Source organism: Leptosomus discolor, chromosome 24, assembly GCF_034619465.1.
Source record: "Leptosomus discolor isolate bLepDis1 chromosome 24, bLepDis1.hap2, whole genome shotgun sequence".
In the NCBI taxonomy this organism is placed as follows: domain Eukaryota; kingdom Metazoa; phylum Chordata; class Aves; order Leptosomiformes; family Leptosomidae; genus Leptosomus; species Leptosomus discolor.
The window spans coordinates 6,902,465-6,922,496 of NC_141414.1; the positions used below are offsets into that span (position 1 = coordinate 6,902,465).

Genomic DNA, 20,032 nt, shown 5'->3' on the forward strand with positions numbered 1-20,032 from the left:
ACTCTCTCTGGGGATACGCTTCACGGAGAAACGGGGGTGAGAGTATTTTGTGTGGAAGAGAGAATTAGGGAGGTTCCGCTGTATCGGGTCTGATGTCATTTTATCTGCTTGCCAGCAGCTCGGAGGAGGAGCTGGCTAATGCGTTGGTGAAGTTTGGTGGTGGTGATTTAATTGTTTCAGTTATTAAATGCTGTGGAGGATTTTGAGGAGCTCCAGATACTCGTAAACTCCGTAATTTGGTGACTGCGATGTGGGGAGATACTTCCTTTGAATGAACCGTGGTCATCTGCTTTAGAAAACACAGCGAAAAGAAACTGTGAGCTTGAAAGTTCCTTTACCTTAAAGACTCGTGGGGGACTTGATGATCCTTATGGGTCCCTTTGGAGATATTCTGTGGTGTGGCTGGAGGTGAGCTCCCGTTGGACAGGAGCTCTTTGTGACTTTTTTTTTTTTTGGCAGCTTTTTGGAAGAGGTGTCAAAATCCATGAGATCACATGGAGCAGTTGCCAGTTATTATCTGGAGCGTTCCCCAACCTGATGGCTTCCTCCTAAAGGTGGTGGTAGTGGGAAAGGATGAAAAAGTCATGAAGATGGTTAGAGGTGTGGAGTGTGGTTGTGACACGAGACTGCGGCCAAGAACCGCTGAGCTTCCAGGAGGCCCCTGCCTGGGGGTGTTCAAAAGTTTAAGACCGTAAAAACGAACCGGTTGCTCTGCTTTCACCCCGAGGAGGAGGGAAGTTCAAAGGCAAGGCGCCCGGAGTAAATCGGGGAGAAAAGCTCCCTGGCTGACTCCTTGCAGGAGCGGAGGCGGCGTTGGCCTGGGGTAAGTCAGGGAGGAAACTGCTGCGTGTATTCCCGTACCTGGACGGTCACGCTTAGATGTAGCACCTGAGCTCCGCTGTGTCTCTCGCCGTTCTGCGGGTCGTGCAGGCGATATTTAACCTTCCAGTGCCTCAGTCAGCTGCCAAAGGGGATTGTTCTGGGCTGCTGTCACGCAGTGCCGCGCCTGGAACGAAAAACCAGGAGCTTCCAGGCCTGCAGGCTCGCGAACGGGCAGCACAGACTCCCAGTGCTGTTGGGTTTTGTTAATGAAAAGGCTAAAAAAAGTTATGGTCCGCTGAAGTTTCCTCCGGTACTCCAACAATCTTCGTTCGGTTGAGCGCGTGATTCGCGTGTGAGCTGGCTTACGAAACGTGCGCCGGGAGCGGCGGTAGGAGGAGCTGCTTCAAACCAAAAAATAGGAAACCGGTGTGAGCGAGCTGGGTTGGTAATTCCCCACTAACACCAGAGCCAGCGCTGGGCTAAAGCAGCGATTATGGTCTGACCGTGGTATTTCACGGTTTATCTTGCTGTGACTCACGCGTCTTTTTTATCTTCTGGAGTGTTTCTGACTCTCTAACCACGCAGCTGATGCTCAGACACTCAGCTGCTTCGAGAGCGAGTGGTAGCGTTCGAAAGCTGACTGGAAACCGGTGTGTTTAGGCGTAGAAAGGACACTTGTGTGGGGTGGTTGTTTTTTGTTTTTCAATTAACGGTTTTCAGATTTCATCCCACAGTGCAGAGAACGAAACTGCCGGCAATTAATTTGTACATACTTTTCACAAAGTGACTTCCTTCCAGTTGTCTCCTTTAGTCACTTCCATGTGCTGTCTGATAATACTTTAACCAGAGCAATTTCTGAGTTGTGAAGGCGCTTTCAAACTGTATCTGTTGGCTTGGATCAAACACCCCTAGTTGGTACCGTACGTACGCGTCTTGACGTAGGTGGATTTGTTACTTTTGCGCCAGAAACCCTGATGTTTTGCAGTATAAAGTGCACTTTTTTTGAGGAAAAACTCGTATTCACGTCTGATCAGTGTCTTATGTGATGAAAGTGGTATTCTGCCAAACCTGAGGGTATTGGTAATTCTTCATCGTATTAATTGAAACCCGAGATCCGCTTCTGCTCCGTCTTTTAAGACAAAGTAGAGAAGAAAACACCTCCCCACAGATAGGGATTGAGTATAGGGAATGAAAGGATACACTGCCCTTAAATAAAACTCTGTGCTACTTAAATACACCTTCAGGTTTTCTATTGCACCAGCTTCTTAAATCACAAATGTTTACTTTGATTAAACAGGGAGTGCCTTGTGCTGTGCTGGGCTCGCTCTGGGGAAGCGGAGTGGTGGTGATGGGGACAGGCGAGCCATTTGCACGTGAGGTGGGTGGAAAGACTGGGAGAAACCGCCGAAGCTGTTCGGTGTCCCCTTTACCCAAGGATTGCTCTTCAGAAACTGCGCTGAGTTGAGCTCTCGGGGGGGTGGGGGGTGGTTTCTGTCACACACTCGGACCTGACAAAGGAGAAAACGGGAGTGTTTGCTACTTCCTTGTCACTCTCGGTTAGGTGGCCAAGTTCGTGAAGGTTGTTCTGTCCCTTCCTTGAGGTTAGGTGTTTCGTTCGGACTCCGTTGTGCATGTTACAGCATCACTCAGCCTCTCGGGTCCTCCGTGCGTTAATTGTGAAATAAACACTTGTCTGTCTGGGTATCTCAGGTGTCGCCAATCCCATGCTTATCAGGGCTCTTGGAGCTACGATTCTAAATCTGTTGGGGCTTCTGTTTTTCTCAGTGTGTTCTTGCAGTGCCTTGTAAAACCAAACAATCTAGTGTGTCACAAAAGGGCTGTGTAATAAAGAACCGTTAACATACTTTCAGCTTGCTATTGCTAGACTGGACTTTGTAACTGAAAATCTAAACCGATGTTTCAAAGTAAATAAAGAGTTTAACTCTGACTCCTGGTGTTCTTTAACAGAAGAAGTCCTTTTCACCTTCGGTACGGCGGTGATTACACAGCAGCGGTCACAGACTGACCAGATCCCAGCGGATCTGGGTTCATCCCTTTCCCTGAGCACCTGCTGCCGTCGGGGATGAGCCCTTGGGCTGGTTGGATCCCCTGCCCCGTCCCGCCTGGCGTCAGAACGGGGCCAGATGTGCCATCTGGGCTTGTTCTCTTAGGCCTCAGTTGTGTATTTTGGATGTTTGTGTCATTTTATTCAGATTATTCGGAAGTTTTATCTTGCCATCGTCTATTATATGCGTGTGTGTGTGTCTTTTATGTTCTTTAAGGTAAATTTTCCAGCCCTGGCTTAGACCACAGAGCCGAACGGAGCAACAGGCACCCTCCTGAACACAGTGCTGCGCCCAGTAGTCGTACAAAACTGGTGCAACGTTACTGGGATTAAGACGGAGGCCCGGGGAGGGTGTCCTTCCCCTGATCCGATGAAGACTCTTGGAAGCGTGCAGCAGCACGGCTCGTTCCCGAGAGCCTGTAATCCCGAAAGCTTCGGGGAGCAAAAGCTACTTAACAGTTTGTGAGCTGGAGACTTACCCGTTTCGCTCCGAGCTGGGTAATTCCAGGAGGCAGTGGTGAAAGGATCTGATTAATAACCCCCTTGTAGCTTCCTACACCAAAACCACCAGCTCTCCTCAGATTTTTAATATATTTTTTTTTTACTTTTATTCATGAGGAAGGGCCTGATGGAAGCTCTCCCTGGGTCTTGGAGAGCAAAGTTTGGAGCCGCAGTCCTCCAGCGACTGGAGTTGCCTCTGTGCATCCTAAACTGGAATCAGGACACGACCAACACTGGTTTTACCCCCCGGCCGTGGCATTACTTTAAACAACCAAAAAATAACCCTTCTTTGTTCTTAGCTGAGGTGTCTGCATGGCCCTGTCTGCGCCTGGCAGTGCCCCTGGGATCCGCAGGGGCCGGAGCACGAGCGTCAAGAGTATGTTCTGCGCCTCGGTGAAGAGCAAGGCTGGATGGACCAAGCTCTGGCAGGGTTCAAAGAACTTCCCAAAACCTCTTCGGAGATATTTGTGTGCTGCAGGGCCAGAGAGGCGGTCGCTTTCCTTGGCGGGGAGGTGTTAAAGTCTGGTAAAACCGGGGTGTGCCCATCTCGGGTGCGGGAGGAGCTGGTGCGTGATCGCGGCCCGTCCCATTGACTTCTTCCTTTTTCGCTCGAGTTCCGTAGCCGTGCCATGCAAAGTCTGCCGTGCCTGGGGAGCCCTGGAGCTTTCCAGCCTCTTCCAGATCTGTCGGTTAATAAAATATTTCTGCTTTCCACACCCTTTGCTGTCCTCACGTGGGCTTAAACGGCAGCAGCGCTTCTCCCCCTCTCCATAAACAGTCTTGACCGAAGGGGGTTTTTCAGGAGTGAAGCCTCGAGGGATGCAGCAGGTGACCCGCTGGCAGCAGAAGTCGCTGTGATTCTGAAGCTGGCGTTGATCCGCGGGCTGCAAATCCCTCACAGGCTTCCCAAGGCACTTGGGAACCCGCTGTAAGGCGTTTTCTAGCCACGTTTCTTCCGCCACGCTCCTTTTCCGGAGGAAGAGCTCCCTCGAGGACCGTGGGAAGACGAGCAGCGTGTCAGGAAGCTGCTGGGGTGCTTTGAACTCGAGCACCGTTGCGTGCTGCTTTCCTTGAGAGCAAGTTGTTAACCCCGGAGCTCTCCCCACCTCCCCCAAGAGCATCTTCTTGCCGTGCCGGGCTGCTTCGTCGCTGCCGCGGCGGCCGCTCCTGCTGGGATGCGATGCAACTCGCAGAGGCCTCGCCTTGGCTGCTTTCAGGGTTCCTGCTGCCACTGGTCCTGACTGGGAGCAAACTGGGGCGGTGGGAAGGGCTGGTGCCACCAGATGGTGCTGCCATACAGCCAGACGGTGCAGAGCTTCCCCCCGGAGCGCTGGACCGGGGCAGCCAGGCCACAGGTACAAGCCCTTGGGCTCGGTCCTGGGGGCTTCTTGTGGTCCTGGCTTTCGCCACCCCTGGTGTTGCGGAGATGGGAGGAGGCGTCACCGGTGCAGGAACAGCAGCGGGTCCCTGCGACGCGAGGTGGCGGTTGCACCGCGGGTGTCGGTGATTCAGCGCTGCCCCCTCACCAGCTGCTCCGCCGAGCAGGTTGGGTGTCGTGTTCGTTACCGCCAGGCACGGCTTCGCCGAGGCCGAAGGCTAAAACCAGCCCAGCGCCCCGAGGTGGGACAGGGCTTGGGGACATCCGTGGTCCTAGCCCAAAACTTGGGCTGTGAGGACTTACCCTGCCCCTGCTCCGCAGAGTTAACTGTGGTTTGCAGCTGAGGAAGGGATCAGAAAGGAAAACTTTGTGGGTCTCTTCGCATCTCTGCTTTTTCTGGCTTTGCCTCATGCCCTACTTCTGGGAACACTTTACTTTTTCCCCCCCCCAAGCTGCCGTGGTGACTTTGTTGACCTCCCCAGCCTTGTCTTCGGAGTCAGAGAACTCTGTCACTCTGCTTTTATTGCATTTGCTGCACGGGATGGGCACCGGGGAGGTTTGAGATCTTCCTCGAACGCGAGCCAGGACACGTGCTCCCTGGAGAGAACACAGGCTCTCCCGTGAGCCAGCCCCTGATGAAATCATTCTTGGTTTAATTTGCTTTATGAAGTGATAGGCTCTTCCTGCAAGGCGGTGTTTCCAGAGCGGTGTCACGCTGTTGGGTAAGTCAATGAGGTCATTCTGCAACCAGAACTCTCCAGAGGGAGAGATCAAAGGTTTCGGTGGTCAGAGCGTCCCACTTTGGGATCTGCAGGTCCAGAGAGCCGGGGAGGAGTTCCCTTCGGTGGGCTGGCTCCTCAGAGATCTTAATTCTTTCTTCGTAACAGCCTGCTTCGTTCCCCTTCTTTTCTTCCTCCCCTGCTCCTCAAACCCTCCAAACCCTCCGTAAACGAGGTGGGATTTTTGGGCAGCGTCCATCTGGCAGGCTGCGCGCCCTCCCGAGTTTTCCCGGCTTGCAAATCAAAGCTGACCTCAAGCGAAGGTGCCGCAGAGCCCACCCTTTCACAGCCCCCGCCCCAGGGCTCCCCAGAGTTTCAATCCGAAACTCGCAGCTGCGGATCTGCTGCAGGGGAATGGCTGGAATTTCCTGCCCGCTCCGAGCAGCCCTTGCTGCCTTCGGTAGAGGCATGTGTGGGCAGGTCCCAGGTCAGGGTTTGCCGCCTCTCGCACCCTGGGCTGGGGATGGACAGGCTCCTGGCACTGAGAATTCCGGGGATGAGCTTCCCATGCCAGGGATGATGCTCTGGCTGAGTATTTCCCCATGCCAGGGCTCCTCACCGTGGCATTTCAACCGTGCTTTTCTTCCCCTGTTGCTTGGGGGTACCTCATCGTCTGGCTCCAGCCTTCCAGGAGATATAAATGGATATTCACCACCTACCTCTGCTCCAGGCTGGGGTTTTCTTGGCCGCTTCCCAGCCAGCATCACGGCTCAGGCCTGAGGAAAAGTCTCTATTTGCTGCTTCTCTCCAGCTGCTTCCCGCGGCGGTGGATGCTCTGGTGCAGGAGCAGCGTGCCCTGTGTACACAGCCCTTCCCCGAGTCACGCTCCAGTGACTAATTCCCTCCTGACGGGTACGTGAAGCCTCGTCCATGCCCGGGTTCACAAATAAATAAATTTATTTCTGGAGCGTAGACTAACAGCAACCTCGCCTAATTCTTCAGCAGCTCTCATTCTCACGCCTCACCCAAACTTGTGCCTTGCACATGAAAAATCATCCAGCCTCTTCAAATCCTACGGTTTTAAGGAGCTTTCTGGGTTGTCCTTCGCTTGTAGCATCTCCCGAAGGTTTCCTTGGTAAAAGAGACGTTACTCTGGGATGTGCCTAGGTTGGATTTCATTTATTTCACCTATTTCCACCCCGCCTCCTTCCGTGTTGGAAAGCTTTTTGTAGGAAGGGTTCAGAGCTCACCTGGGTCCCCCCTGAGCGTGGCTTGAAGCCTGCACGAAGGTGGGTCCCTGGTTAGAGCTTTCCCCCTGCTGCTGCCTCGTGCTTCGCTTCTGCGCTCAGCGCTGCCGTCCCGAGGGAGCACGATGCTCCCAAAAGCCTCGGCCTGGGGGAACCTGCTGGATCTGCACTAAAAATGGAGGCGAAGGGTTGTTTTGGCACGCCGGAGGGCTGAGACGCATCCCCCTTTGAATAGAAAGAGCCTCACACTGTGGAAAAAGCTTCTTTTTAAAGCTGCTCCTCAATAACCATCACTTTGATCCTGCCCAGGCTGAGCTCGTTGCCTACTGCTCGTGCAGGTGATGCTCTCAAGGCATTATTCCGTACTTACATCTGCTGGAGGGGAAATACCACTGCAAGCCGTAAAGCATCCTCGCCGAAGGACAGACCCTACCTGTAAATCCGTCTGTCCGGGGAGTCCGTTCCAGGAAAGATGCTCGTTGCAAGCGGGGAACTTCCTCGTGCTGAAAGCGTCGCCGTAAGGAAGGTGGTTGGGGCGGCGAGCGAGGAGCCCTCAAGCAAGGTGTCCATCTTTGCCAGTTGGGTCAGAGCACTCCCCTGCGCTGCCCGGGCCGAGGGGGCTGGGAGTTCAAGTTAATCGTTGACCGTTGGGGCAGAAATGTCCCAAGTGCAGCAGAAATCTTATCTTTTGGCAGACGCTGTAAACTCGCAGCAAAGGAAATAAAATGTGATTCCTACCATGAAGGTGCAAAAAGCTGCTTTTTGCTCACTTGACCCGTTCTGTTTGTGTTTTGTTTAGAAACGTCTAAAGGGCAAGACAGCTTCCACTCTGCCAATTCATCATGACAGTGGCCAGCGCTGGGAAAACACAGGATGTGGCTTCCCAAACATCCCACGCTGGCAGCAGAGGGAGAGCCCTCGTCTCCCATCCCTCTGCGCCCATCTCCAGACCCGAAACGAGAAGGGACGGAACAAACCTTGTCTGCAACGTGCCCGATGGACCACCTCGGTGGCCGGCTGGGTTCCTCTCCTTCACCAAGGGTTTTCTCACCCCGAGCTATTCCTGGAAGTCCTGAAGCTGCCTCCAGCCACCAACTTCCCTAGAGACCAAACCCCAAGGGCTGCTCAGAGCTTCACGTGGTGGCAGCAGTTGTGGGAAGCCACACTGTGCTGCTCTTCCCTTTTTAGCCCTTGGCTGAAAAATACACCATGGGAAAGTACTAACCACCTGGCTTGCAGTCTTTTGCGGGAAATATCCCCCCTCCAGCCTCCGACTTGCTCAGCCCGGGTGGTTTTGGGGAGCACAGGAGGTTCCGTAGGTCACGGGGGGGGGGGCACCCAGCACCGTTTGCCTTGCTGTCACCTCGCTCTGTCGCTGATGCGCGCCCGTTCTCGGGGGGCTCTGGCTTTCCTTGGCACCCTTTTGAGAGTCTCTTGCTCAACACCTGCAAGGACGGACCTAAAATCTGGAGGGCAGCACTTCCCCTCTCGCTGCTTGCGATAACGAACGCTACCAAAAAAAACCTACCCCTGAGGTTTCTGCAAGCGCACGCGCGGGCGAGCAGCCGCGGGGAAGTTCCGTGCTTTTCGGGGAATCGAAGCCCCTCGTCTGCTCTCGCCCCCATCAGCATCCCGCCACCAGGGCTGGGGGGAGCAGAGCGGGGCCAGCCCTCCCCCCCAGGCACCATCGCAGCAAGCTGGGGGAGCAATTGCATTCGAGGAGCCACGAAACCTCGGTTGCACGTGGCCGGTTTGGGGCTCGTCCCGCATTCCTGCACGGCACCGGGAGCTTCTCCGGTCCCGCTCCGAGCCCTCCTCGAGCCGGTTCAAGTTCAGGGCTGCAGCCAGCTTGTGTTTCGTGGGGAAGTGACTAATGGTCGCGTTCCCCTTCTTGTTTCTCTTGGCAGTTCATCTCAGCATTTGCCATGTGGCTTCTTTCCCCGGTGCTGGCTCAGCGGGGAGCCACGGGGTGGCTCTGGGGACAGCAGCAAGCACCTGCTGTGTCCCCCACCGTGCTCCCTGCTGACCACCTCTTGTCTGGAGACGGAGAGAAGGCGAAAAGATTCTTTACACCTTTCCAGGCTCGGCAGTGCACGCTCTGAGCTTTTCCTGGGCTTTCTAACAGCCTTCCCAGCCGCTGGCCTCCATGTGATGCTCCGATCACCGAAACCCCCAGCTTCTCTCCTGCTCGCTGCGTGCCGAGGAGCGACAGCACCAGGACACCAGCTCCTCCTCACCCTCAGCCCTCGTCTTGGCCCCTCTGAGGTCCCCGGCCGCCGGCAATCCCGCAGCCAAGCGCTCCTATTCATTGCTGCCCTAGCTCTGTGCCAGGCAGGCGAGAGCCGCGCCGCGGTGGTACCTTGCCGAGGGATGCAGATGGGCTGTGTCAACCGGAGAGGAACCTGCATCCCGCTGGGAAGAGGCGTTGGATAAATCTGACCTTCTGATACCAAAGACGAAGCGCAAAGGGCCCGGCAAGGATGGGAGGAAACGTGGGATGCTGTTTACACACGGGGCTGAGGCTGTGCAATCGCATCTTGCAGGCTGGTGAGGACACGCTGGGACATTTCATAACGGGCCGCTCGGCATTCACAACCGCTGCTCTTAAAACACAAGTTTTATGGCTGTTGCTGGACTGTAAATCTCCAGCTTCCACGACCGGCGCCTTTTGGGGGAAAACATCCGGCTTTCGGCGATCTTTGATGCTCTCCGAGTGGGAGCCACTGTGCGTCACTTGTGGATGGGGCTCGTACCACGCAACGCCCCTACTGTCAGAGAATTCATTGCAAAAGCAGAACTTCAGGATTTAGGAGTCTGCTGAGTCTTGCTCAAGCGCCGGGCAATGGGATTGCTGGTGGGTCGGGGCCTCTTCCTGCAACCGGACACGCTGCGTGGCCCTGATTTGGCTTTGGATGGGCGTGTTTGGCACCTTGCAGGTGGTGGAGGGTGCTGGTGGCCGGGCTGGCAGCAGCCAGCCACCCAGAGATGTTCGGGGAGGAGGGGGTGGCATGGCCTTTCTGCCCCGGAGGTTTGTGGTCCTCCTGGGGTGATGCTCCCTCTCCCTTCTTCCCCGAATTGCAGGGGGCTGAAAGGTTGCAAACACCCCAGCTGAGAAAATCCCTAGGAGAGGGGATCACAGCGGGGCTTGGTGCTGCCGGGAGCTCCCTAAGGATCCCGCGGCTCCGGCTGGAATGAAAGCACCCGCTGGGGAGTCAGCGCCTGGACCAGCTCCCCATGGGAAGATGCTCCAAGGGGGGTTTTATGTGTGTGTGTGTGTGTGTGTGTGTGCTGTCCCTTGCCCGGCTGCTGGAGGGACGGGTGACGTGCCACCCGCGGCCACAGCGGGACGGTGCCCAACTCCACATGGGATGAAGCACCAGAGAAAAACCTGGCCCTGAGGTTTCCCTGTGAGCCACACATGGGTTTTTTTTCCAAGCTGGAGGCTCCAGGCAGAGAAAGGCAGCGTGAAACGGTGTGAGGTCTCTGGGTGGGCTCATGTCCTCTCTTCATCCACCTCTCTGCCAGGCCAGATCCAGAGCAGAGGAGCCAGAGCTGTTTCAATCCCCTCCATGTGGTGCTGCTCATGCTGACAAACTTCTCCTTTCACGTGCTTTAGGGTGAAACAGTTTGGTCTTGGTTTTGCCTCAGGCAACCCCTCGAGAAACTGGGTGAGAAAGGCAGGAGTAACGCTGGAGCCGAGGAGGAGCAGGGGATAAACGGCCGTAAATCACGGGATTACTGTAAGCACGTTCCTGTTCATCCATCCGTGGCGGGAGCCCAGTTAAAGACCGGGTGCTTGGCTCAACTTCAGGACATTTGGGAGCAGCCTTGCCTGCCCCAGGCAGTGCTGGGGGCGACCTGCCCGTTGCCTCGTTCGACCTGGGATTTCTCATTCCTCTGCTTATGTTTTTTGGTCAACGCATCCCTTAGCAGAAGGCGAGAGATGGGTGGTCCTGTGCTGGCCTCGGTGGCTTGTTCCCACCGTGGGTTTTCTCTTCCCCAGCACACGGGCAGCCCCGGTCCGGCGCGGTGCTTCCCACCACATGTGGCCCCGCTGGATCTGTGGCACGCCGGCGTGCCGGGCTCCGTCCCGGCTGTCTTTGGGCCGCGCAGGGATGTCGCAACCGCGGCCAGGGTTACTTCAAGAGGGACAGGACGCGGGGCAGAGCCGTCACCCCGGCTGCACAGAGGAGCCGCCGCTGCGAGCTGGGCTGCAGTGGTGTCAGCCGGTTTAGCGGGACAAGGTCCAGCGCTGATCTGCTCCCTCCTCCACCCGTGTGCCAGCACGAGCCACGTCCCTGCTCCGCTTCTGCTTCGGAGGGGTTTTAGGGAACGGGCTGCGGGCCTGGCTCGGCCCCACGCGATAACGGGGGCCCGTGTGGCAACAAGGACCAGCGCGAGGCGAGGGACAGAGGAGGCAGACGAGGAGGCAGGGATGGCCAAGCTCGCCTGCCTGCTCACCATCCTCCCTCCGTCACCCCCTGCCACCCGCTCTGCCACCTCCAAGGCCGTCGGACGTCGCCTGCAGCCGCTTGCCCCTCGCCAACGGGGCGGGGGAGGTGAGAGGGGATCCCCCCCCCGGCCGTGAGCTGGCACGGCTCTCCGTGGGGAAAGCGGGAGGTGGAAGGGAAATGTTTGTGTCTGAGGAAAACTATTACATGTTCTTTCACCTCCACAGCTGCAAACCAGCTTGCGAGTCGCCCAACTCCAGCGCCGCCGGAGCTCCCGTACGAAATCCCAGGCAGAAAGGAGAGATTCCTGCTGGGTGTTTACTCCGGCGTCACCCGCCGGCAGCATGGGACGGGGCGGGGGGGGGGGGGGGGGGGGAACGGAGGGCGGGCAAAGTTCGGCTCCTATAAAGTCAGATCTGGTCCACTTCATTCATTTCCCTGGCAGCATCGCTGGGAGTTGCACGTCCCGCCTTTGCACGAGTCTTGCAAATAATTCGCCCTCCAGGGACCGCCTGCGCGATGCCGAGGATGCTGCAGGATGTCGGGGCTGCCCTCACCTGCCTCCAGCTCCTGCTGCTTCTCGCCGGCGTGGAGCCGAGGCCCCGCGCGTGGGACGAGGACAGGCTCCAACTGGAAGCCCTCAAAAAGGGGATCCTGGAGCGGTTGGGGATGGCCGCTCCCCCCGTCATCCGCCACCGGCTGGACCAGGAGAGCATCCAGAGAGCTCGGCGGCTGTACCAGCAGAAAGTGGCCGAGCTGATGGGAAACCGGAGCCGGGAGGAGGAGGAGGAGGGAGCTGTGCCCAGGACCAGGCGCCTGCATCGCCTGACCCCCACGTGTAAGTGGCCGTGGCTCTGTATGTGTCCCACGATGCTTGTGTTGTGTCCCCCCCCCGGGCAAACACGTGTGTGTGTCCCATGTGTGTCCCCCAACGTGTCCCTGCTCGGGCATGTCAGCCCGGCTGCCTTGGCATGTGCCGGGACATGACCAGGCATGAATCGCGGTGACCACCGTCATCCTCGTTGCTTCCCTTGCCCCGGCAGCGGGGAGGGGCCACGGTTGTTTTGCTTAAAAACCTAAAACCCAGGAAACTTGGGATGAACGCTGTGCTCGGCGGCGCAGCTGGGGGTGCTCGGAGCGGGGTTCGAGATGGTTTGGGGGCGAGCGGAGGGGAGGCGAGGAGGTGCCGTCCCTCGAGCCCCAGCTTGAGCCCCAGTTTGGGGTTTTATCTGGATCTGGGGTGATTTAGGGGAATGTTCAGCTCGTGCTGCTTGGGCTGGGGGGCGGGGGGGAGAGGGACAACCTGGGTGTGAGGTGGGGGTCACCTGATGGGTCCTGGGGAGTCCCTGGCGATGGTGGTGATATGGGAAAGCAGAAAATATCTGAAAAAGTTCTTTCGCAGATCAGTGGGTCCCAAGTGATCTGGGGATGAGGATGGGGGCTGAAGCTCCCTGGCCTCAGCATCCCTCGGGATCTGGGTGTTTCCCCGGAGGCGGCGGTTTGGCTGCCCGACAGCAGCTGGTCACGAGCCTCAGCTGGCGGATTGCTGGCTCTTACATCAGCTGTCCTCCCTGTCCCCGCAGTGCTGCACTGGCCAGACATCCCCCAGGGAGAGCAGGACCCCCAGGGACACCAGGACCCCCAGGGACACCAGGACCCCCAGGGACACCAGGACCCCCAGGGAGAGCAGGACCCCCAGGGACACCAGGACCCCCAGGGACACCAGGACCCCCAGGGAGAGCAGAACCCCCAGGGAGACCAGGACCCCCAGGGACACCAGGACCCCCAGGGACACCAGTACACCCGTGGTCCCTACCGCTACCATCTCCTCCTCTCCCGCACCGAGGCTTTCCACCGGCAGCTCCGGGTGGTGCAGGCAGAGCTGAAGCTCTTCAAGCCGGTGCTGGCATCCCCCGGCATGTCCCCGCTCGATGCCTCAGCGCCCACCAGGGTCAGCATCTACATGCTGGGGGGGCTTCACGGGACCCCCCAGCTCCTGCGTAGCCAAGAGCTGGACCGCGATGCCCCAAGCCTGGACCTCACGGCGGCCATCCAGCCCTGGGCTGCCGGTCCTGAGGACACGCTGCGCCTGGAGCTGGCCTTCACGGCCGACGTCTCAGCCTTGCTGGCCACCTCAGGGGATGAGACGCTGGTGCTGGAGGTGGAAACCCACGAAATCACGAGGCGGAGGGCCAGGAGAGCCCGGGGTCTGGAGGAGGAGTGCGGGAAGAGCGATGGGAAGTGTTGCCTCAAGTCGCTCAAGGTCTCCTTCCAGGACATCGGCTGGTCCGACTGGGTCATTGCCCCCAACAGCTACTACATGAGGTTCTGCGAAGGTTCCTGTCCCCACAACTACAAGCCCGCCAGCATGCACGCCCAGATCAAAGCCCGCATGCACTCCCTCTCCAAAGCCACCCCACCGCCCTGCTGCGTCCCCGCCGGCTACGACCCCATGGTGCTGATGCACTACGACGGCGAGGGCAGGCTGGTCTCCACCCTCTTCGAGGACATACTGGTCACCAGGTGCCACTGTGCCTGATGGCATCACCTTCACCTCAGACCAGGACCGTCACCCCCTGGATGGAGCAGAGCCTGCCCTGCCCCCCCCCCCCCCCCAGCCACCCCAGCATCCCAAAAACCAGACCCCATGGCACCAAATGCCTCTGCGTCAGCCCCTGCTCAGCCCCGGGGTCTCCGGTTGTGACCCTCCCACCTCCACAGGCCACCATAACTTATTCCCCTCTCTTTTTCCTTATTTAAAATCAGATTTTATTTGCTAGGTGGATCCTTCCCACCTGAGAGAGCCCAAACGGGCCAGGGTGGGTCTGTCCCCGGGTGGCCACGGCCCACGCCATGTCTGAGCATCATCTCTTCACTGCTTAGAGACTTATTTATACAACCCTCTTATTTATTGCTAACTTATTGTATTTTATAGCAAAGCACCTCTTTGGGAAAGGGTATTTTTTTGTGCATATTTGTATTTTATATATTTCTATGTAACAGAAACAATATAATAATGTAAATGAATAAAGTGATGGGAACGGGGATGCTGGCTGCTCCTCCCACACAACCGGCCGGGGATCTCCGACCGAAGCCCTGCAGCTGGTCACCTGCAGCTCGGACCCCCAGCCCACCCCTCCGCAAGGTGAGCGGTCAGGTTCTGACTCCGTACGGATTTGCCGGCAGATCCTTACGGCTTTCCAGGGCTGGGCCAGACCCAGCCCTGCCCTGCCAGCGGCTGCCACGGCTGGTGAGTAATGTCTGGGCGATGCTCCCAGAGACCTTTGAGTTGTTTGTGTCCTTGAGATGGGTGCCGGCTGGAGCCCTGACCCCCTGGGCAGAACGTCCAGCTGGGCCGTGGCCGCTGCCCAATTTCCAGGTACCTCCGGCTGCAGGACCCCCTGGGCACCAAGGGGCGGGGGACACCTCAGCTGCCCCCGAGCTTTGCCGCCGTGGTGTCCCTGAGGGACTCACCACAGCTGGGTGGGGTGGCTTTGCTGGTCACAGCTCCTCTTTGTCCTGTCCCCTCTTCCAGCACGTCCCGGGGATGTCCTGGGCTGCTCGGCCCCTTGGCAGCTCCTGGTGGGGACCTGGGCTTGAGGAACGTGCGATACGGGGACCTTCAGTGTGGGGACGTGGGCTTTGAGGACCAGGACTTGAGCGACATGTGCTATGGGGACCTCCACTCTGGGGATGAGATCTTTGGGGACCAGAGCTTGAGGGACATGGGATGTGGAGACCTCCACTCCGGGGATGGAGTCTTTAGGGACCAGAGCTTCAGCGACCACCACTCTGGTGACCTGGGCCAAAGTGACATGGGCTCTGGGGACCTGTCCTTGAGGGTGCTGATCCTTTGGGACCCCCGCTCTGGGGACCTGGGCTCTGGGGACTTGTCCTTGAGGGTGCTGATCCCTTGGGAACCCCGCTCTGGGGACCTGGGCTCTGGGGACCTGTCCTTGAGGGTGCTGATCCCTTGGGACCCCCGCTCTGGGGACCTGGGCTCTGGAGACCTGTCCTTGAGGGTGCTGATCCCTTGGGACCCCCGCTCTGGGGACCTGGGCTCTGGAGACCTGTCCTTGAGGGTGCTGATCCCTTGGGACCCCCGCTCTGGGGACCTGGGCTCTGGAGACCTGTCCTTGAGGGTGCTGATCCTTTGGGACCCCCGCTCTGGGGACCTGGGCTCTGGAGACCTGTCCTTGAGGGTGCTGATCCTTTGGGACCCCCGCTCTGGGGACCTGGGCTCTGGGGACTTGTCCTTGAGGGTGCTGATCCCTTGGGACCCCCGCTCTGGGGACCTGGGCTCTGGGGACCTGTCCTTGAGGGTGCTGATCCCTTGGGACCCCCGCTCTGGGGACATGAGCTTTGGGAGCTCCAGGGACTTTCCCCAGGGACCTCCAGCCTCACGCAACTCCTTTGGGTCAATATTTACAGCCACCCCTGCGCTGCTGACACCCCTTTTTGGGGCCATCAGTGCCATCAACAGATAACGAACCGCAGCTCTGCTCGGCTGGTGCCAGAGGGACGGATCCAGCCCAGGAACAGCACCAGCCCTGTGTCCTGCCCTGCCCAGGGCTCCCAGCAGACCACGTGCTACACAGGTAATTTAAAATAATTAAACCATTTAATGAGGCACAGTGGAGCATCACAAGGGCTGGAGCTCAAGGGACACACGCAGAGCTTGGGGGAGGGGGGGGGGGGGCAGCACCCAGACAAGCCATGGGGTCCCCGTGTCCCCAAGCTGCCCCTCGGGGTGCACAACCTGGCAACACCGGGCTTGGGGATCTTGCCAGGAGCATTAAAAATAGGGGTTTGTGGGTTTTTTTTTTTGCTCTGTTCCCCAAACTGGCAGATTTAGCAGGAAAAGGGGGAGGTGCAGATGACAGCGGGGTCCATCCCGGTGCCTGGATGTCCCCAACCGCTGGCATGTCCCCAAGCGCACGTGCAACCCTGACGCTCTCCATCGGCAGCCGAAAGGGGAAGAGGAACCGGACGCCGCGGTCACCCCATGGCCCCCCGCCCCCCCGGCTCTGCCATTTGGCCCCGGCGGGGCCCCACGCGTGTCCCCAGCTGGGAAGGCTCCGGCGTGGCGGTGGCCGCCGGATGCGCCGCGGAGGCGTCCCCAGGGTCGGTGGCCATCGGCCCCGGGGAGGAAGCACCAGCTCTCACCCTGTGCTGGGAACTGGGGCGAAGGAGGGGGCCGGAGGTGGTGTGTGTGGGGGGGAATGATTCAAAAATAACCCCCCCTGCTGAGGATGGCGTCCCCGGTGGGATGCATGCGTGGGGACCACCCGTGTCCCTGTCCCAGCCGTGGGGAGGCCCATGGAGCCTCCAGCCATGGGGAGCGCCCATCCCCGTCCCCTCTGGGCTGGGGGGGGGGGGGCAGGGAGCCACCAGGGAAAGCTCCGGGGAGAAGCATTGGTGGGAGCCAGAGCTTCACCCCCCCAGCCCCCCCCCCCCACGGCCCCCCCAGCCCCTCACTGGTCGGGGATGACGTAGAGGTTCTCCTCGCTGGGCCCCTGGGTGTTGGCGTAGATGGGCTGGTCCCCGGGGATGGCCCCGCTCTCCGTGACGTAGTCGTCGTCCGTGGGGGCCTGGGGGCTGGGGGGGACAGAAGGGTGGCACCCGCCGCACCGTGCCCGGGCGATGGGGGGGTGGGGGGGAGGCTGGTCCCTGATGGGGGAGCGAATGCTCCTGGCGGCTTGGGGATGGTGGGATGGGACTGGACAGCATGGCACGGGATGGGGTGGGGTGGGATTGTGTGGCACGGCACGGCACAGCACGGCACAGGATGGGATGGGATGGGATGGGATGGGATGGGATGGGATGGGATGGGATGGGATGGGATGGGATGAGATGGGATGGGATGGGATGGGACGGGGTGGAAGAGAATGGGATGGGATTGCATGGCACGGCAAGGGACAGCACAGCACGGCACAGGATGGGATGGGATGGAATGGAATGGGATGGGATGGCACGGTACAGCACGAGGTAGGGTGGGATGGGATGGGATGGGATGGGATGGGATGGGATGGGATGGGATGGGATGGGATGGGATGGGATGGGATTGCATGGCACAGCATAGCACAGCACGGCACAGGATGGGATGGGATAGGACAGGATGTGATGGGATGGCATGGTACAGCACGAGATGGGATGGGATGGGATGGGATGGGATGGGATGGGATGGGATGGGATGGGATGGGATGGGATGGGATGGGATGGGATGGCACAGCATGGCACGGCACAGGATGGGATGGCATGGCATGGGACACTGTGGCACGGTACAGCACAGCAGGGGAGGGGATGGGACATGCCCCAAGCAGCCGATCCCCGCGCCGGAGCCTCACCTGTACCGCTCCTCCTGCCATCCCGGCGTCCAGCCCCGTGCAGCGGCCGGGGCGGCGCAGGGGCTCACAAAGATGTTCTCGTAGTCCGGCGTGGTGGTGGCATCGGTGGCATTGATCTCGGCGGCCCGGCTGATGTAGCGGGGCTGCCCGTGGGCCGCGGCGGGCTCCCGCTTAGCCCCCCCTGTGCCGGCAGCCGCTTTCCTCCGCCGGTAGCAAACCATGGCGGCGACCACCACCAGCAGCACGGCCACCGCGCCGGCAGCCCCGGCCAAACCGGCCACCAACCCCACGCCAGCCCGGCATTCCCGGGCGTGGAAATCGGTGACGTTGAAGGAGTCATGGTGGGACGTGAGGCAGCGGCACTGGAGCCCGGCGCACTCGGGCCAGGAGCACGTGCAGGACGCCAAGACGCTGCCCACCACGTCGCAGCGGCACGGCACGGCCAGGAGGCGCAGGCTGGCCTGGAAGGCGGTGGGGGGCACGGCGGGCAGGGGGTTCCCTTCCAAACACAGGCTCTGCAGGGCCGTGGCGTTGGCGAAGAAGCCGGCGGGCAACTCCTTCAGCCGGTTGTGCTGCAGGCGGAGATGCTGCAGCCCCCGCGCTTGGCTCAGGAAAGCGGCCGGCAGCTCCCGCAGCCGGTTGTACGACAGGTCCAGCTCCTTCAGCCCCGACCCGACGTGGGATGAGGGGCTCAGGGCATCGATGCCGTTATGGCTCAGCCGCAGCCGGCTCTGCCGCTGGAAGAGGCCCCAGTCCAGCTCGGCGCATCCACGGCTGCTGTTGGTCAAATCCAGCTCGGTGGGGGCGTCCGGCGGCACGTCGAAGCAGGGGGACGAGGGGGCTGCGGGGAGCAGCAGCAGCAGCAGCAGCAGCAGCAGCAGCAGCATTTGGGGGGCCGCAGGGTGCCCCATGGCCCCTCCACACCGCCAGGCACCTGGGTGGGAAACGGGAGGTCAGCAAGAGGTTCCTCCATTCGCGTCCCAGTTTCCCCTTCCCAGTGCAGCCCAGTCTGGCACCCACCCCACTCGCTCTCTCCCCAAGCAGAGTGGCACCCAGGGGTCCCAGCAGGTGGTTTTCTGCCCCCACCCCAGGTCCCAGCACCCCAACTCGCCTCCGCTCCGGCCGCTTCTGCCTGTTGCAGGCAGGGGCACGGGAAGAGGAACAGGCGGGTCCTGCTGTCCTGTGTCACCCTGCCAGGGCGTAGCTGGCCCCGGGGGGGGGGGAAGGGGTATAGCACCCCCCCCCTCAGCACCCTCCGGCTGCCCCCAGGCCCCCCGGCCCTTTCCTAGGGGGCTGCAGGGCTGTGACCCCGGGACCTGCAGCGGTGCTGCTCCCTGCCTGAGGGGCCAAGGGGGGGTCTCAGGGCTGGGGAGGGGGGGGGGGGGAGCTGGATGCTGAGCATCCCCACGGCCTCGTGTGTCGGCACCGGCTGGGGGACCCCCGGGAGCACCCGAGTGGGTGGCTCCGGTGGCCCCCCGAGCACACGCGTGGGCACCCACGGACATGCACATCCATGCACTGCTGCACGCTTGCACACGCGTGTAGGCGCACACGTGCTGGGTGCTCACACACGCACCCCGCCTACGCCCACGGGCACCGTGGGCACGCGTGCACTGCTGCACGCACACGCCTGCACGGCCACGCACACGCGTGCACAATCGCGGCGCCCAGGGAAGCGGGGTAGGGGGGTGTCAGGGCGTTAATGATGTGCTGGTGCAATTAACGTGGCTGCCCGCGGAGGGGCGTGCGGGCAGGATCGGGCCCTCCCTGGCGTCTCAGCACCCGCGGGGGTCTCTGCTCGGGGTCCCCCCCGTGGGGACACTTCCGCCCCCCCTCTCGCCCTGATTGCGAGGGGGGACCCCAGGGCTGGGGAGGGGGGTGGGGGTGGGGAGGTCCGTGCGTGGGGGTGTCTCCGTGTCCCCGGGCAGGGCTGGTGTCCCCATCCCGGTGTTCCCCATGTCTGCATCCCCCCGTGTCTGCATCCCCCATGTCCTCGCCCTCCCCGTGCGCCCGCGGCTGCTACTCATGGCAGTGCCCTGTGTCCCCCCAAGTCCACCACGTCTGTGTCCATCCCCCCGTGTCCGAGGCCCACCTCGCCTCCGTGTCCCTCCATGTCCACCCCCTCGTGTCCGTGTCCCTCCGTGACCACCGTGTCCGTATCCATCCCCTCGTATCCGCGCCCCTCCACGCCCGCCCCCTCGCCTCCTTGTCCCCCCTGACCCACCACCCCCGTGCCCACCTCCCCACAATCTCCTCCACCCGCCGTCCCCCCCCCCTCCACGCCGCGCGTCCCCACCACCTCAGCCGCCGCTGCCATCGCCCTTTTAAGAGCGGCGGGCGCAGGCGGCCGGGGGGGGGGTGGGCGGCGTTGCTGGAACAGCCGCGCGGGGGGAGGCGGCGGCGGCGGCGCGGGGACCCCCGGCCCGGCGCGGCGGTTTCAAGCTCCCCCGCGGGCTGCGCGGCCGGAGCCGCCGGGGCCGGGGCCGGGGCCGGGATGGCGGC

At 60.5% G+C, this 20,032-nt stretch overlaps 2 protein-coding genes across 2 annotated transcripts; one reads left to right on the top strand and one right to left on the bottom strand.

The window, feature by feature from the left end:
* The first annotated feature begins 11,702 nt into the window (after positions 1 to 11,702).
* GDF15 (growth differentiation factor 15) lies at positions 11,703 to 13,722 on the top strand. Its single transcript, XM_086477692.1, has 3 exons — positions 11,703 to 12,021; positions 12,767 to 12,827; positions 12,990 to 13,722. The coding sequence occupies exons 1-3, from the start codon at positions 11,703 to 11,705 to the stop codon at positions 13,720 to 13,722; spliced, it is 1,113 nt and encodes a 370-aa protein (XP_086333818.1).
* Positions 13,723 to 16,657: 2,935 nt separating this feature from the next.
* On the bottom strand, positions 16,658 to 19,847 carry LRRC25 (leucine rich repeat containing 25). Its single transcript, XM_086477436.1, has 4 exons — positions 19,628 to 19,847; positions 18,939 to 19,160; positions 17,531 to 18,464; positions 16,658 to 16,781 (listed from the first exon to the last, which is right to left on the bottom strand). Exons 1-4 carry the CDS (start codon positions 19,845 to 19,847, stop codon positions 16,658 to 16,660), a joined length of 1,500 nt encoding a protein of 499 aa, XP_086333562.1.
* Between the last annotated feature and the right edge of the window lie 185 nt (positions 19,848 to 20,032).